The sequence below is a fragment of the Epinephelus lanceolatus genome, chromosome 12 (genome assembly GCF_041903045.1).
Source record: "Epinephelus lanceolatus isolate andai-2023 chromosome 12, ASM4190304v1, whole genome shotgun sequence".
Taxonomy (NCBI): domain Eukaryota; kingdom Metazoa; phylum Chordata; class Actinopteri; order Perciformes; family Serranidae; genus Epinephelus; species Epinephelus lanceolatus.
The window spans coordinates 20026056-20044189 of NC_135745.1; the positions used below are offsets into that span (position 1 = coordinate 20026056).

The window sequence follows — 18134 nt, forward strand, 5'->3', positions numbered from 1 at the left end:
ATGTAGGGAAGACGAACAGACAAGAGTTTACTGATGCACTCATGCTGACCATTATTTCACTCAAAGTTAACATGGATCCTTTTTTAGTAATTGCTTCTTCAATTCTTGTTAATGATTGATTAAAAAATGAAGGATGGGGAAGCATCAACTTTTTTCGGTTTCTGAAGGGAGGCATGATAGAAACAGTTTGGCGTAAGTGATGTCACACAAAAAAAAATCAACAGTAAATACCATATATAGGCTGATGACAGTGGTGTAGGGAAACTAAGTGCATTCATTCGAGTACTGTTCTTAAACTACATTGAATTACAGTAACAGGGTTGTGGCGAAGTAAGGCCGCAGAGGTCATGTCCTTTGTATTGTTTCTGGGAGTTTCGGGAATTTAGCGATCTGAAGAGCAGTTTACAATCCATAATTATAAAAAAATTACACATGATAGGTTTTAATTGCTTATTATGATGTCATGTTTTAATTACAAAAAAGAGAAGTTCATAGAAATATAATAAAGGGATTTAAAATATTGCTTATAGCACCTAAACCATTATGTACAGAGCCATTTTCGTAACCGCTTATGCTGTTGGGGATTGCAGGGGGGGCTGGAGCCTATCCCAGCTGACATTGGGCGAGAGGCAGGGTACACCCTTGACAGGTCGCTAGACTATCACAGGGCTGACACATAGAGATAGACAACCATTCACACTCACAGTCACACCTACGGACAGTTTAGAGTCACCAATTAACCTGCATGTCTTTGGACTGTGGGAGGAAGCCAGAGTACCTGGAGAAAACCCATGCTGATACAAGGAGAACATGCAAACTCCACACAGAGGGACCCACCTCCTGGGACTGAACCAGGAGCCCTCTTGCTGTGAGGCGACAGTCCTAACCACTAAACCACTGTGCCGCCCTGCATTAATTATAACTGTATGCAATTCAGAATATATATACATAGAAATATGCTGTATATATTTCATAGGGCTGTAATGGGGAAATTTAATGTTGGAAATAGCATCTTATGAATGTATGCTCAGTAGAAAAAATGGTGATCTGGAGAAACGACTATCTCCTTGGGACTGGTTATGGACTCAAATCAAAATGTAAGACAAGCCTACATAACTATGAATGTGCTATGTGATTATGTGACCCTGCAGAGTGATGTATGTGTGACATGTTTTTGTTTGTTAGTTTGTTTTCTTCTCTCCCTTCTAAATTTATTTATTCTTATTTTCTTTATGTACTGGAGTCCACCTCTATATCATAAAAAAATATGTGCCTTGTATTTTTGTATGCCCAGAAAATAATATACGTATGCTATGTTCTGGGCCTTTCAAACCAATAAAATCTTGAATTGTGAAATATTGCTTATAGAACAAAATCCTGGCAGTGTCATGTATAGAGATGTATAAATTATAACTGTATGAAATCAACATTTCAGAATATATTTACATTTAAATATTCTATATATATACATTTCACTGGGTTGTATTTAATTTTTTTCTAAAAGCCTTGCTATCACCCTGTACAGTAAAATCACAAAAAGAAACTTGCAAATCAGTATAAGCATTAGAAGAAGAATTTTATGAGAGAACTAAAGGTACGATAAGGACACTGTGAGTTCATACTGCAGTACATAAAGCAATGTAATTGGAATGGCTGAGCGACAGTAGAAAAACTCTCACATTAGCCAGTAGATGTCCCCATAACATCATTTATACCTCACACAGGAGCCACTTACAACACCACAGGCCTGTCTGTACAGTACAAATAACTGTGATACATTCCCACAGAGACATCACCTCCTAATTACTGTTTATTTCCATCCATCTCTTGTGTTTGGTTCAAACTCACTGAGCACTGTTTCTCAAGCTGTGCATTCTCACTGCACTTCAACAACCTCACACATAAATCAGACTGCACACATCCCTGATTATCTGCGCTGATAGCGTAGTCCATTATAGATGTTAAAATACCCAGGTCTTAATATAACTGTGGCCTTAAACCAAACCACAGGCATGCAACAATACCATAGGAACTCAGGCCACAATTAGTGGGTTAAGCCCATAGGCAGACACTGGAATTCAAGGCAGGCGAGGCAATAGGTTGTAGGATGATTGGAGTCCTCTTTGCTTTTAAACTCTTGTGTTTTCTATGTGTGGCATCACTTCGTAGTGCTTCACAAACACCAATGATGCTGTCTGTGAAACAGATTCTTTTTAATGCTGAAATATTAGAGATTTTCAGACAGCTTAAATGCCAGTTTACAGAGTTTTGGGGCAAAACTCTTAAAGTAATTACACAGTCTCTTCAAAAATAGCTCCTGAACCCAAGGGTGTGCGGTTTTTCTTGCCCTGTGACCAATGAAGTCCCCTGTTTCCCTGTCACGTCCTGGGCTATTACCACTTAATCACAGAAATGTCCAACTCCCCGACAGTAAGACCCAACTGTTTTGCCTCCACACACACTTCTCAGCACTGGAGACAAGAAATCACTGGTGTCAGCAATAGGCGATTTGTTCTGCATGACATTGGGTGTCAAAAAAAAAAAAAAAAAAAGCTCAACTGAAATGGCTGAAGGGTGCCTGCAATCACTGGGCACACACAAATACACACCCATGCACATGAACGCTGTCACTTTCTCTGCCTCTCCCTCTTCCAATCTCTCACACACACACACACACGCACACACACACAGAGGAAATTATGACGACCAAGAATAGGTCACACTGGTAATACAGCCATGTTCTAGCCAGGGATTACAGTGTGCTGACATAGGCCAACAATAAATACCCCCAGCAAGAACAACAGGTGTCTGACAAGATTGTTTCACTTTAATAAAAGGCTTACACAAGCCTCAGAGAAATAATACATTAAGCTCTTTTAGACATGTTGGCCTTTTATTGCTTCATCCCTGGTGATTGGAAAATTTCTTTTTTTTCACCCCAACAATTAATCTCACGGAATCTTGCGTGCATCAAGAGGGCGGTGTGATTAAGGTGCGTGATTGTGAATGTCATGAGATCAATATTCCTGTCACGAATCATGTTGCAGGTTGAGAAATTCACTTCAAATTTCCAGACTCTAATTTCTTTAGCTATGCGAGCTAGTGGACATGCAGCTGGAGCTCGTGTTTCTGAACCCCACGTGTGTGGCACCGGCGCCAGCCTCTTTCAACTCACTGTGAAAGCACCCCTGGCTCTGTTAGTATGCCAGCCTGAGCGCCAGTGGAGCGAGTCAGCCACATCCTCCAGCTGGGCCTGTGCCACCAACGGGCACCTGGACCCACTCGCAAAACCTCATGAAACGCAATGCATATTTAACTCAGAGGAATGTATTTGTTTAGCATCTTAAGCCGGAGAGGCGGCATGTCTGAATGTGCCTGGAGGACACCCGTTGCACCTTTACCTCGCTCATCTTTGAGACTTTTATCTACCTACTGGATGCAGCGCGGCCTTTTAAACTGTCACATTCACACTTCAGGCTGTGCCTCAGCTGTTGGACTGAATCCAGAGTCACACAGGCCTGAAAGACAGCCATCGTTATCCAACTCTCACAAGGTGTCATTGTAGGGATCCAATGATTACCATATCAGCACCACATGAAACATTTATGGCTTGCTGGCAGTGATGGCCTGGCAAGCATCCTAATTTCTAGAACAGAGCTTGTCAGATCCTATTGTTTCAAGTTCTGGTGACATGAGCAGAGAAATCATCAGTGATGAAACTCGTGATGAAACTGTGCTGTCACTTGTGGTCAGAATTAAAACTTTGTAATAGAAGTTTCTCCAACACACCTGACACACCACCAAAGCCTATAGTTCAAGTAACCCACCTGCTACACACACATAACACACCCTTTGCAATAGGACTGCCCGTCGAAACTGCAAGTGCTCCCTCCCCTCTTTCCTCTGCTGTCCTGCTGCTGCACTGCTCACTGGCTAGTTTGCTAACCCTGTAATGCAAACTGTTGCTGCTTCCATTACCAAGCTCAACTATCAGTCTGATCATGGTGCTTTGTGATTATCATAATTAGACCAAATTGCTACTTCATTTACTTTTTGAATTGCCTAAAGGAGCTGAGATGTGGGCAACAATTAAGTGGTCTGGAATCAGGATACGTCAGCGTGGCTTTTGGAAGTAACAATCATGTTTGCGCCAAATTAGTTCAAGTCTCCATTAGCTGGTCGTGCATCATACATGCAGCCATACGGCGTGATCCAAACTGAGTGTCCCTTCTGTGTTGTGGATTATGGCTGTCTGGACTTTGGGAACTTGTCCTGAAGTTAATGCTACACTCTCCTCAGTTGGGTGTTTTCCACCGGTATGGAACAGGTTCCTAATTTGGTACTGTTCAGAGCATTTCAGTTAAAAGTGAATTGTTTTTGAAGTCGAAAAGTCGGTTCCCAAGTGAAGGCAAAAAACAGCAGGTTTATCTTCAACCTGAAGTGTGATGAATGACGATAGCGATGGACGTGTTGTACTCTACAGGTTTGAAAGATGAAGGATGAAGGCAACAACTGAGAAGTTACAGAGAAATAACTGAAAAAAAATGGGTTTGCCATTGTGTCATTAATAGTTGTCCCATGCTTGTTTTTGGCTGAGAACATATAATAACGAAACAAAAGTTTGCAAGTAATCAATGCAATCTGCCATCTTGCTACTACTGTTTATTTCTGTTATGCATTGTACAAAGCCCTCCAGTGATGACGTATCTTTGGTTACAATGTTTCTGATCAATACTGGCAGAAACATGGGCTGGTTCTCAAGATAGCACCAAGGTCCCAAGAATCTTGAATGAAACCAGTTCAAGAAACAGAGCAAATTTGGTGGAAAAGGGGTTAGTGAGTGATAGGGTGCTGGACGGCCCCCCAAAACCATTTTCTAATTTACAATGTAAATACATTTTATGTACTTTTAATGTAAATAAGGTTCCAGGGTGCATAAAAAGCACAACAGAGCTTGTTTATCAAGCTATCAAGTGCCAAGGAAGGATTCCCTGGACCTCTGACAGAGGTTGGTGCTAAGCCTCAAATATCCTCAAATCCTAAAAATGCGTACAACTGACCTGACCTTTGCAGGCCTGTCATTTTGCATAAGTGGCTCCTGAGCAAAGCAAGCTGAGTATCCCTGGTCTAAAGATATAGAGTGTCATATATCATAAACAAGCAGGGTTGTCTTTCTCTTTCTAGAGAGCTCTCTAAGGCTTTTGATACTGTTGACCACAATATTTTAATCAGGCGTCTTACAGATAGTATTTTGTCTGAGGATGCACTTGGGTGGTTTGCAAACTATCTCACAGACAGAATCCAAGCTATTAAATTAGAGGCTGCATCCTATGAGGTACTGCAAGTCCTCAAGGGAGTACCACAAGGGTTCATTCTGGGCTGCCACTATACTATGCTATACTACAATATGACTGTAATGCAGCAGCCTCCCACTCAAGCTAGCTATCCATCAGTAGCATGATTTAGTTTACCACACTGGCAGTGAACATTCATGTTTTCTTTGCCTCAAATCTCAGTGTGAAAGCCTTGGTTAACCCACTACACAACAGATTTCTGCATTTTCTTGTTTCTCTCCTTGTTTCTTACACCTGAAAGGAGGCATGACCTTGGCAATGACACAATGCGAGTTAAGTCTAAGGGAACTGCATTCTGGGGCAGTTTAACAGTGTTCACGGCCAGGCCTTATTCATTGCTTTGAGAGCTGCTCAGTGGCACATGAAGCTAAAAAGCTCAACTTCCCCAGTGAAAAAATAACCAGATCTTGGGTCCATAGAGCAAGCGCACTACAGACTTTCATGAGCCATTTGGCTCATGTTGTGCTGGCCGAGCGGCATATTTACAGTTTAGCACTCCGCTAACTTGAATAGAGATAAAATGATCAATCTTGCTGGTCCTCTAGACTTTCTAAATGATATTGGACTGAATGGATCAAATCGCAATGGTGGAGCAAGTCCTTTCGCGGAGGGTGTGACCCTCTAAAAAATGTATCTACTGATTACAGAGGTCTAGTAAGTCTATGGGAGAAAGCCTTTTTATAGGCCCAATGGCATCGCATGACGGACCTGGAAGTTCCACTGTTTGGCCTCTATGAAAGTTGGCTTGCTAGTATGTGCGAAAGTTGGTATGTAGCTTGCTGTCCATTTCTATCACCAGTCATTTGTCATCCAGCAATCGTTCATCATGAGAAATGCATAAAGTACACACAAAAGACCAATTCTTATTTGAACAGAGGCTTTTGGCAGAGGCAAAGGAGCAATAGTCTGTGTTACAAAACTGAAGTTAGTTAATTTATCAATCCTTACAAATTAGGAGAAACAATAGTCAAAGGACCTTGATCCTCACAGTTTGCCACCCCTTTTTGGTCACTGATGTTGGCGCCTAGCTGGTGTTTGGCGCAAGTGTCCAGTTTACATGATCTTTAGATCTACAAGCCAAATGTCAACTACACCATCATCTTGACAAAGGTGCTAGCTCATGTTATGCTAACTAAATGCTAACAAAATGGCTAATTATGCGTAATTAATCTACAGTTATCTAGCAAAATAAAAAAGCACAACATTACCCTATCCTTGTGTCTGACTGTAGCCCATAACATTTTTGCTGACCTTTTATGTTTTCAATCTTATTCACTGCATAGTGTTTTGAGGTTGTTCAGCAGTTGTTCTTTTTGTTTGTTTTTTCACTCCTACAGTAAACAGCCAGCAGATGGCACTTTTAACCTTTGACATTCCCTGAGTATTATTATATCAGTGTGTTGCCGCTCTTTCGCCCAACAAAGTCTGTCTGAAAACTACCAAGATACTCTGCCAGGTTGCATCAAATATTCTCAAAAATTAACATAGTTTTAGAGTAAAAACATTCTATTTATTCTTCAAACGTAGGGCACATGATGATAACTCAGCCGTCTCCATGTCAAATGACCAGACTCCATCCACTGAAATGAATTTCTGAAAATTGAGCCAAAAATGTTGGACACAGCCTGTTTCAGCTTTTCCCCTCTGGTGGGCACTATAGAGTACGGTACAGTTAAACAACCAGACGTAGGAACAGTTTTTTTTCCCCACAGGTCGATGAACACTTAACACCAGTCACATAATGTCAGGAACAATCCCTGTGTGATACCAAGCATCTACTTTACCTGTATATTATATATTTTTTCCTTTATAATTAAATGAACATATTTAACATGCAAATACAATTTTTGTCAGTATGAATCTAAAGAATCTATATACTATCAAATCCATCTAACTCAGGTCCATAAAGCAATGTATTATAGGAATTATTTCCTATTTGCACCATTACACTACTGTATTACAATTTACAGATTTCATTGTGTTGTTTTTTTATGTTTATATAAAGATACTTAAAATATATTTAGCTTATATCTGTACGTAGTAGTCAAATGTTTACCTTGTTCAGCATGTTGTCATTGTTTTAAGCCTTTGCCATCTGTGTGAGTGCATTGAGAGCCTAAAAAAATGGAATCAAATTCCTTGTATGTGTACCTATTTTTATACAGTCTATGATGTGTACCCATATTTGATTCTGACTGAACGCTCCCAAAAAAGCAAGTAAGTGGACCTTGAGTTCTTTTTTAATCTTATTTTATTGTTAAAGTACTACAAAGGTAAAGAACAAACTTTTAGGTTTAACTATTTAATTGGGCAGATGCTTTGATTTGAATGTTTTATATTTTATATTATTTTGATTCATCCCACTTAACCTTATTATTATTATAACGGTTGGAGATACTTTGTTAAGGCTACTGAAGTTTCACCGGACACTACTCTGCCTTCCTCAGGCACATGGTGGCTATTGCCCGGCCCACACACACTTAGATGCCTCACATATTAGCTGCCATCAGCCTCTGTATCTGATGCAGCTCTGGAGGAGAAGTTCATTACTGTCACTCCTGGGTCTCTGCTGAGCTCTCAGGGAGTGACGAGGTCAGGGCCCGACCAAATAAATCAATCAATCTCATTGCCATCCAAAGCACTGACAGTTTATCTAATCATGATTACTCTGCAACTGTGCTCACAGTACGCTGTGTTTTTGTTTAGCACTCAGCGGCCTGTAGGAGTGGCAGTGAGCAGGTGAGACCCAGATAGGCTGCTCGGCGGTACTTTATCACCCCGCTTGTTGTTGTCACAGCCACAATTGGTTTGTACTCCCCATCTGCTGCATCAGCAAAGTTGGGACTGATTTGGTCACTTTGGAGCCCAGTTAGCTTTGCCCACTGCACTTCCCTGTTGATTCCAGCCATCATTACAAATGGTATCTCTATGCGGCGGAGTTAACCCGGATAGTGCTCTCCCCTGGGTGCCTTTATTATCTATTCATCATGTTGTCCCAGTTTATCTAAAGATGAATCTGGATGCTTCACTACAGATATAACTACAGATACCTGGGCGTGTGGCCTGGGGAGAGAGATTAGGAGATTACAAGATACTCAGTGGAGGTGCTTCATAGAGTTGATAAGGAGATGAAAAATATTCTGAGAAGATGTAGAATGGCTGTGAATTTGTGTTTGTGCTCTTTAAGCACCAATATATCTTTAAAGGAAGCTTGAATATATTAACATTGCCTTGATATATAGTCATTTTCATGGCAGCAATTTGCACAAGCAGCCGGGGGCAGTCTCAGTGTGTCCAATCTGGTAAATAAATGAACATTTGAAACACTGAAATGAAATGTTCTTGGCCTCGTACTCAGCCTCCGAGCAGGCTTGTTGGACACTCCCTCAAATATCCTCCCCGCTAATTTGCATTGCTGACTAGATCCTTTGTGTCACCTGGAGGTTTGGGCAGAGCACTGCTGCAGCCAATTTCCAGATGGCAATTCAAATGTGTGACATATCCTCGATTTTTTGACTGAAATGCCAACCGCTTCCACAGACTCCATTAGCTGTGGGGATGCGTACGCGTGCACAAATGGAAAGTGGAAAGTGTCCAGTGGTGTGAATATTCACATCTGCACCTGCTGAATAATAGACGATTATCTTCTCAGGTGGCTCGTCTACCCTCCACCCCTATTCACATGCTCTCCCCCATTTCAGGGTGCTAATTTTGTCTGGAATACTCAATAGGTTTGCAAAATGCATATTTCTTGTCTCTTAGACTTGATCTTGTCTCGTATTCTGTCTAAAGAGGGAACATATTCTCCAATAAGAGTGCTGGCTTCAGGGAGTAATGTGTCTGCAATATAGACTCTAAAGAGCCTCAGGTCTTGGCAGGTACTCCTTACATTTCAACAGGAGAGACACACCCACGGCAGATTCTGTGGCAGCAAGGCCATATATCATCTGTCATCGCCAAAAGCCTCCACAGTAATGAACAAGTAATAATGGTATATATCTTGAACTTGAGTCTCTAAAGGTAGCTCATCCAGAGTCATTATTGTGCCACATAACCAGATGAGCTTTCTCAAATGAGATCATTTTTGTCACCCTGAGGACTGGAGGGTATAACTGTTCTCCGAGTGAATAACTCATCCTCATTTGGTGCTAATGGGACTCTGTATTAAGGTGTTGTGCGAATGCGAGAGGAATGGTAAATCCCATTTTCTTGTAATTTAAATCTCAAGCTGTTTCCACACATCTGTTCCTCTGGTAGAAAGGAAGATTCTCTTGGAAAAAAAAGCATGCACGGGATAAAAAAGGAGCATTTAATGAAGATTCATGCCACATGGGATTATGACGAAGTGCTAGGCGACGGTGTGTTATGGAGAAGTATGTCATGATGACATCTCTCTGTCACAGAAATGAGCATTATTCGCTCTGTCCATTCATCCACCTACCTATCTAGCTTCCATCCCACCCCCTCCCTCCATCTGTCCATCCATCTCAGCCTCTTCCAGGTATTGCGATGCTACAGTTAACCCATAATGAGGGATATGCATATGAAGCCATGGGTTTCCTGCATATTTGACAGCGTGTGTTGTGTACTGAGCCTCGTGTTGCCACTCCGGGGGTGTGTTTGCAATTGGGGTCTGACAGTTACAGCTGAGATGTCATTTTTCATGTAAATAGAGGATGGCAGGGTATAGCAATCCTGCTGTTTGTGAAATTAGCTGTGGCACACATATACACAAGAACAGCAGCACAGATGTGCTCCTAAAATCTGAGGGCTCTGTTTAAAGACTTTGTGATGAAATGTCAGACAGAAATCAGCTTCTACACAAAGTTACTGTGATAACAAGGTGTTACAATTTACTAAAAAATGCTCAGATGAGCGCGGGCAATGCACCGCAACAGCCCTATCTCCAGTGTCCAATTCAGCAAACACATGATTCAACCTGTCATTCATAAGTGCTGATGTAGCTGTGCTCATAGCACAGCCACCAAGTCCCCAGAGTTGGATATCACTGCTAACTGTCATCCAAGTACTTTGATTACTGGACTGGGAGAAGAATGATGACTAAGGCCACTCTAAGTCCTGGTCAGACTCTGAGAGGCTGTCGAGGAAAGTGGATCAAGTCCAAGGTCCCATTTACACCCGTAACGTTTATATAACGTGTTCACGGCTCGTGAATGTGGACCTCTCCTGTTGCAAAAATCTTGTTAATCACTTGAGCGACACCTCTTAGAAAATGATGGGTGCTATAAAAAAGATACAAAGGAAAACAGGGTTTGTTTTGAGAAACAAAAGTCAATTTAAGAGATTCAATTTTACTTAAATGTAGTTTTACAATTTACAAAACTCCTCCTGTGAAGCATCCATAACTATGTGCTGGTGTATAAACAGATAATGAATGACAATATAATATAACCCTCTTGTAATAATACTAAATATGTCTTCATATAAGTTATAATAGTAACTGTACATGAATACAAAATGCCCTCATGTCCTCTTATAACTACATTGTGTTATTTATAGCAGTGGTACCCAACCTTTTTCTTGAGGGACCCATATTTTTACCACTGTCGACTTTGCTAGGTTGGCATCAAGTAGCATCCACATGGATGCCAGGACCCAGTGTTTCCCAACAGAACATTGCACTGTAACAAGATGGTCAATTTTATTCACTTCACCCACCAGTGGTTTTAATGTTTTGGCTGACTGGTGTATATTCCAATGGTTTTTTGGGTGATAGGTGAGTATACCCTGTATACCTGCATATCCCTCCACTACACTACTGATAACACTGGCATGGTAATTTACATTACTATATGTCTTTTCCATCACAATAAACAAAGTGATGGAAATGAATGACAATAACCTCAAAGGACAGGGGTTCTTTTTATGAAAAAAGAGGACATTTTAAAAAAAACACTATAATATCTTACAACACATAATGCATTTCATTAAGATGTGCATTTATGTGTCATTTCTATTTGAAGCTTATATTAGATCAATATTAAATTTAAAATTATTATGCAGGATTGAATGGATAACAATTGGCTCAGGGACAAAAGAAATATAGCAAATCACCCACATATAAGTGCACATATTATATAATAAAAACAATGACTGATCTTACATTTTATTTTCTGTATGTTCCTTTTCAATGTGACAACAATAAGAAATAAAAAAAAAAAAAGTGTTTTTGTTTTTCTTATTTCTGACAGGGGCGGAAAATCACGATAGTTGAATAATCACCCATTAACAGGGTTACAGTAAAATGTTACCGAGACCTGTGTTATGATTGGCACAACAGCTCTGTGTACATGCTGTACTGTACATGCTGTCCTGTCCTGTAAGTCTAACCTCTCCTCTGTTTCTCTTTCTGAAGTTTGTCATATTATCTTCCTCTTCATGTGATTTTTCTAAAAATCTGAATGGATCCCGTATGAGAGAGTGTCATATGCGGTATAGATTTTAAAACCCTATGGGGTGAAAAAAAAGACTTGAAGCTAAAAGACTTGACTTCACTATGTGTTTAGCCCTGTTGCCTCACAGCAGGAAGGACCTGAGTTTAAACCAGGCCAGCGAGGGTCTTATAATGTGAAGTATGCATGTTCTCCTCTGACCGCGTGGGTTTCCTCCAGACACTTTAGTTTCCTCCTTCAGTCCAAAGACAAGCAGGTTATATGAAATGGAGAAAGTATGAAGCAAAAGTAACAACACTACAATAAGAAAATATTCCATTACGAGTAAAAGCCCGGCATGAAAAATATCACGTACAGTTTTTCACACTCTTAATTTTCTCACTCTCTCTCTCAAAAAAATTCAAATCTCTGAACAATTATTTTGTTGTTTAGCCAATATGAATGTTTGTGACATCTGCTAAATTGGTAAATGATCTAGGTGACAGTAATGAACTAGGAATTACAATTAGCCACATACAACTTCTCATTTTGGTGACATTGGACAATATACTGACCCAACTAGCAGAGGTTGGGGACTTGAGTTACATGACTTGACTAGAGTCAGAATCAAGTGGAAAATTTGAGGACTTGAGACCTGCTTGACTAACATTAATAGAAGACTCAACTTGGCTTTGACTTAGTCTTCATGATTTGAGACTTGACTGAGACTTGAGATGGATGAATTGTAAGGACTTGACTTTTTTAGTTAAATATTTACAATTTCCTTCAAATTATTAAGTTATGTTTTGTTTTTTTGAGTTTTTGAAACACGATTGAGTAATTTCTAGTGCAATGTGTGCAAACTTGGCCTATTAGGATGTGCCAGACCAGCATAGGCTAACGCATGAGGCAGCTATTATGGAAGGGCCTAGTCCAAAAATATGAAAATTTGGATTCAAGGATTATATTGCTGATGAAGAGGAAAGCGGTATGCAAGGTCTGCAGCTCAAAAAACAGTGGCACAACCACCACAATAAACATCCATCCAATACAAAGAAAGGTGAACATATCTTTTTTTTGGCTAACTGATTTTAGCTTATTGCTAATAATATCGCTACAAAGCTAACATTTGACCAGATCTTTAAATTATATGATGAAGTGCGTTTCTTAACAGATGGATAGAAACCTGATAGAAACCACCTGCAACATTTTGTTCAACATTACCTTGACAAAAACGGGACCTGCAGGTACATGGCATGTTTTGTGAAAAAGGCTACTTCCATTGTCAAGTGAGATGAATATGATTATAAAGTAATGTTAGTTACTCAGATAACTAACATTACTTTCTAATCATATTCATCTCACTTGACAATTAACAGAGGCAACTGATTTGAAGGAAATAGCCTGTTAGCTAGTTAGCAGCCTGTTAGCTAAGCTAGCACACTTGGCTGTGAAGTGCTGTAAAGTTTAGTTGATTCAAAACACATCTAAAACACACACTAAACATGGCTTAATAGAGACAATGTCAAACACACGTACACAAATTGGCATCACTATAATTCGCAGCATTCACAGACAAAGCACTTGTCTTTTGCTGGACACATTTTCCCCACAAATACAACATGCTAACGTCATTAGCACAAGCCTATGACATTTTAAATTGTATAAATTAACCTAGCAACTAGAGAACTTTCCCTCTTCTCACATGAAACCAGGGACAACAGCAACATTTAACAAAGGTAACGTTACAAAATTTGGCTCCATTACAACTCACACGGTTCACTGGCAAAACAACTGCCTTATACTAAACACGTTTTCCAGACAAATATAGCATGCTAACGCTATTAGCAAAAGGCCTATGGCATTGTATATTGTATAAACTAGCCTAGCAACAAGCGGAGATTTCCTCTGCTCATATGGAGCCAGGAATAATCCCTAAGTATAAATCCTTGAAGGATAAATCACACACACGCCTTAAAATGCTGCTGCATTAACATGTAAGCAACATTTTGCTGTTGTAGTTGGTCAATATAATAATCTTATATGGTGCTGGGTAATTTAATTTTTACTTGTGCAACATAAACTCATCATGTTTTGTCTGTAAAATCTTAATCTAAGTTACTAAAGCTGTCAAATAAATGTAGTGCAGTAAAATAGATTATATCTCACTCTGAATTGTAGTAGAATATAAGTATAAAGTAGCATGACATGGAAATACCCATGTGAAGTACAAGTACCTTGAATGGATTCCCTCAAGTGCCTCTAGGAGTGAATGTGTTTGTCTGTGACACACTGACTAACCTGCGTCTCAACAGATGGCACGATGGGATATCTCCACTGCCCTGCAGCTATGAGCTAATTAGGCAGACGACTCAAGGTAAATACTGGAAAATTATAATATTTGAATCTTTTTTTCTAATTTGACATTTTGAAAGGAAGTGGAACAAATAGCTTTCAGTGAACACACGAAGATACTTAAAGAACTCTTTAGAGAGAAAGCATGAAGAACTTTTTCCCTCAGTGTGTAAGTTGCTGGGGGGAAAGACAAATTTAAAAATGTAAATGCACCACAGTGTATGCTTTTACATGAAGAAGGATTCTCCCCTCTGGGCCACATGAATGAGATTTTGAATAGCAGCAGAGTTTTCTAGGAACACACTGGAATGTTCCATGTCCTTTTTGCTCTTGAGATTAAACCAGCGCATGTCTGTGCATAAGGTTCCACTAATACCTTTAAGAACTGTTACTTTTTTGAGAGATGATTCAGTGTTTTCACGGCGGCTGTCGGCTTGGTGCCATATTTAAGTTGAGACAAGAGATCATGCACAAAGGCACAAGGGGCGACGTGAAAAAAACAAAAGTGAAAAGAGCTTATGGTCAGTCAGAGATGGTATGCTGAATATCTGAGTTATTTTAAGTGCAAAATGTAATACACTACAAGATAGCAGGTGTAGCTAACAGAATAATTTGCACCACGTGTGGCAGCATTACTGAGCACCAATGTATTTCTGTGTGTTACACTGTGAGATCATGGCAGTGACCTCATCTGATTGAGCTCACACAGCATCCTATCCCCAGCTCTGCCCTCTGGTAGTGGGTGGGGAGCAGGGTGCTATCTGTGGACATGTGAAGTGACAGGACCAGCTGGGGTATGAAACCCAGTAAGACAGGCAGTTGATCTGAGAGACACAAACCACGAGCCCCAATAGTTCTCAGTTACAGCAGCCTGCAACTCAACTCGGTGAGCAAAACTCAGCCAGGATTCAACTGCTGCCAAAGATCAGGAGTTCTGCAGTAACCTGTAGAAGTGATCATGTGGCTTGCTCAAGAACCCTTGAGATCAATCAGCAGCCATTATCCTTAGCAATCCTCTCATTGTTCAGCTAATCGCATGCTGACATCTTATTAAAGGTGACAGAAACAACAGTACTGCGAGGACGATGGGTGGGAAGCAATCTCGCAGTTTCTCCAACAAGGAGCTGAATGAGGTGAGAGTTAGCCAAAGGAGGACGAGTGCCGGGAGAGACGACCAGCCCAGCCGGTCCTCGGCTGCTGAGAGGATCCGCAGACACGCGACAGTGCACTTTGGCTACAGCACCCTCAGTCTGGCGCAGCGGGCGCTTGATGAGACCCCCACTGAGCTGTGGGAGCTCCGAGAACTGCAGAAGCTAAACTTGTCCATGAATTCCTTGTGCTCTTTGCCCCCTGCCCTGGGCGCTCTGGACAATCTGGTGATCCTCAATTTGTGGGGGAACAATCTATCCAGCCTCCCGCCTGAAATCAGCCTACTGAAGAAGCTGCGGGTGCTCTTCGCCTGTCGTAATCGTCTAAGAGAGGTCCCAGAGGAGCTGGGCTCCTGCACGTGCCTAGAGGTACTCAGCCTGGCCAACAACCAGATCACAGGCCTCCCTGGCAGCTTGGCCACCATGCATAATCTAACTAAACTCAATCTTAGCCACAACCGCATTGTTCACATCCCCACCTGCGTCTACAGCATGAAGGGCCTGGTCTTCCTCCACCTGGCTTGCAACCGTCTGGAGACCATCGCGGACCAGATCCAGGACTTGGTTAACCTGAAGATCCTTATTGTGGAGGGAAACAGTATCCACACACTGCCTAAGACGCTGTGCTTCCTGGAGTCTTTAGAACTCCTCAATGTTGACTTCAATGACCTGCAAAGTGTGCCAATGGAAATGTACCTACTGAGCAAGCTTGGGAGGTTAGCCTGCCACCCGCTGGATAAAGGACTTCATATTATCCACAACCCCCTCCTCAAGCCTATAAAAGAGGTGCTGCAAGGAGGACTCAGTGCCCTCTATAACTACCTCAAGCCCACGTGAGGGACTACCACTGTATGTGTGTGTGTGTGTGTGTGTGTGTTTGTGTTTGTCTGAAGGAGTCATTATGGGATGGCACAAATCTGAACCCTGGCACAGATCTGAACCCTGGCACATGATGGTCATGCTGTGAGCTGTAGCTGTTGCCACAGACGGCCTGATTGTATTGCAATACCACTCAAGACGTATTACATTTTTTATGTAATGTAAAAGATGGGTTAAAAATAAACCGCAAGTAAGTGCTGTGTCATGCCTAACATTTGTTAATCCACAGCAAAGGGGTCAGGACGAGTCTCTCAGCTCACACAAAAATTCACAGGTCTACATTTGGGGGCTGATTAACTGGCCAGTTGATCTTGTTTGGCCTGTGGCGGTGAGAGGGGGCACTGGGGGTAAGTTCAGCTACATATCACCACCCTCTTTGTTGGATTCAGGTCATGGGGATCAGGTGTGTAAAGTCAGTGGAAAGAACGGTGGAGGGGGGCTTAAGATCTGCAAAATAATAAAACAAAAGCACAACAGGGACTTAAACTCTGATTAAATGTTGTTCCACTCCATCAGATCAGAACAGTGCTGCTGGGTGGCAGCTCCACTGGGGTTGTTGCGTGTTGTCACACAAACTATTTGAAGCAATGGGGGGAAAAAGAAACTTACATTGCATTATATGATTGAAAACTGCTTCTCAATAGATGTGGTGACTGTGGAACAAATTTTTCAATGTGCAACCTTAGCTGATGGAAATATGTCATATAGGGTTACAAAACATAAATCTTGGCTGAAAAAACACATGCCTGTCCAGTAAGGATGTCTGCATAAATAAAATTAAAGGTAATAAAAATGTAAAAAAGATTTTTCTACATGTCAAATACAGTATGTAAAGTGTATGTGTATATATATATATATATATATATATATATATATATATATATGCAGCTAAAAAGAGTCACTCTAATAGTCAAAGTTTTTTTTTTTTTTTGAATATCTATTTACTTGAGTATTTTTTATTTTATTTTACTTTATATTAAACTTCACTACAGTTCAGAGGCTTAAGTGACATTTTTGAATGCAGGATTTTGACTTGTCATGGAATTTTTTATTGTTTTATTATTACTTTTACAAAGGTAATCTGAGGACTAGCGACTTGTAATTTTGGGCTATTTAAATAAAATGGATTTGACTTTTTCTATCACTGTCTCTGGCCCAAATTTTGTCTTGGGGTTTCTTATTGATTTACTTATAATAAACATCGTCTCTTTCTCTATGAAGTTGTGCTTGTCAGATATAAAAGTATAAACTTACAACTCCATAATGCACAAAATGAAAGCGCATGTGCAGTTAATAAAAACCGTGTAGTCATGGAATAAAAGTTTAAAGGACTACTTACATGCCTGCTAATACTAAAATGTAGAATCATAATGGCAGTGCTGGAATGTAGCTAAGTGCAGTTACTCAACTACAGTACTTAATTACTCAGTTTTGAGACACTTGTAATTTTCTTGAGTATTTCCATATTTTTGCTACTCCCCTACATTTTGGAGGCAAATATATCACTTTTTACTCCAAAGCATTTATTTGATAGTTTAAGTTACTAGTGGCTTTGCTATAAATCAACTATTAATAAATGATTTATTATTATAGGAGCCTGCCCAGTAGTATATACAGCAGGTATACCCAACTTGCTTTGAATGGAGGCCACCCTTGAAAAATGACAAGAGGCCAGAGGCCAATTAATGAACAAAGATTAATAGTATTTATCAGATAAAATGTATGTGAGTTGACTGAGTTATAGTTACATATAATTCTATGAGCCTAGGTTTTGGGCTCTATTGGTTTGCTTTTGTGATCTACTGATGCAATGACATTGTAAACGTGAGATGACTACTGCTGTCTGGGTTTTTTTGTTTTTTTTATATGATTGATACACCTTGGGTCACAGACCACCGTGTGATAAGATTTCACTTTAGGGACCTCCATCTGAAAATAATTTTGTCGTTTCATATGATTCAGACCAGAATTCTATAGTTCAACCACAGCTGAGGACATAACCATAG

General features: G+C 40.5%; 1 protein-coding gene across 1 annotated transcript; it reads left to right on the top strand.

The window, feature by feature from the left end:
* The first annotated feature begins 15057 nt into the window (after positions 1-15057).
* LOC117272363 (uncharacterized) lies at positions 15058-16211 on the top strand. The gene has a single exon (XM_033651258.2). The coding sequence runs from the start codon at positions 15187-15189 to the stop codon at positions 16084-16086; it is 900 nt and encodes a 299-aa protein (XP_033507149.1). The 5' UTR covers positions 15058-15186; the 3' UTR covers positions 16087-16211.
* The last annotated feature ends 1923 nt before the right edge of the window (positions 16212-18134 follow it).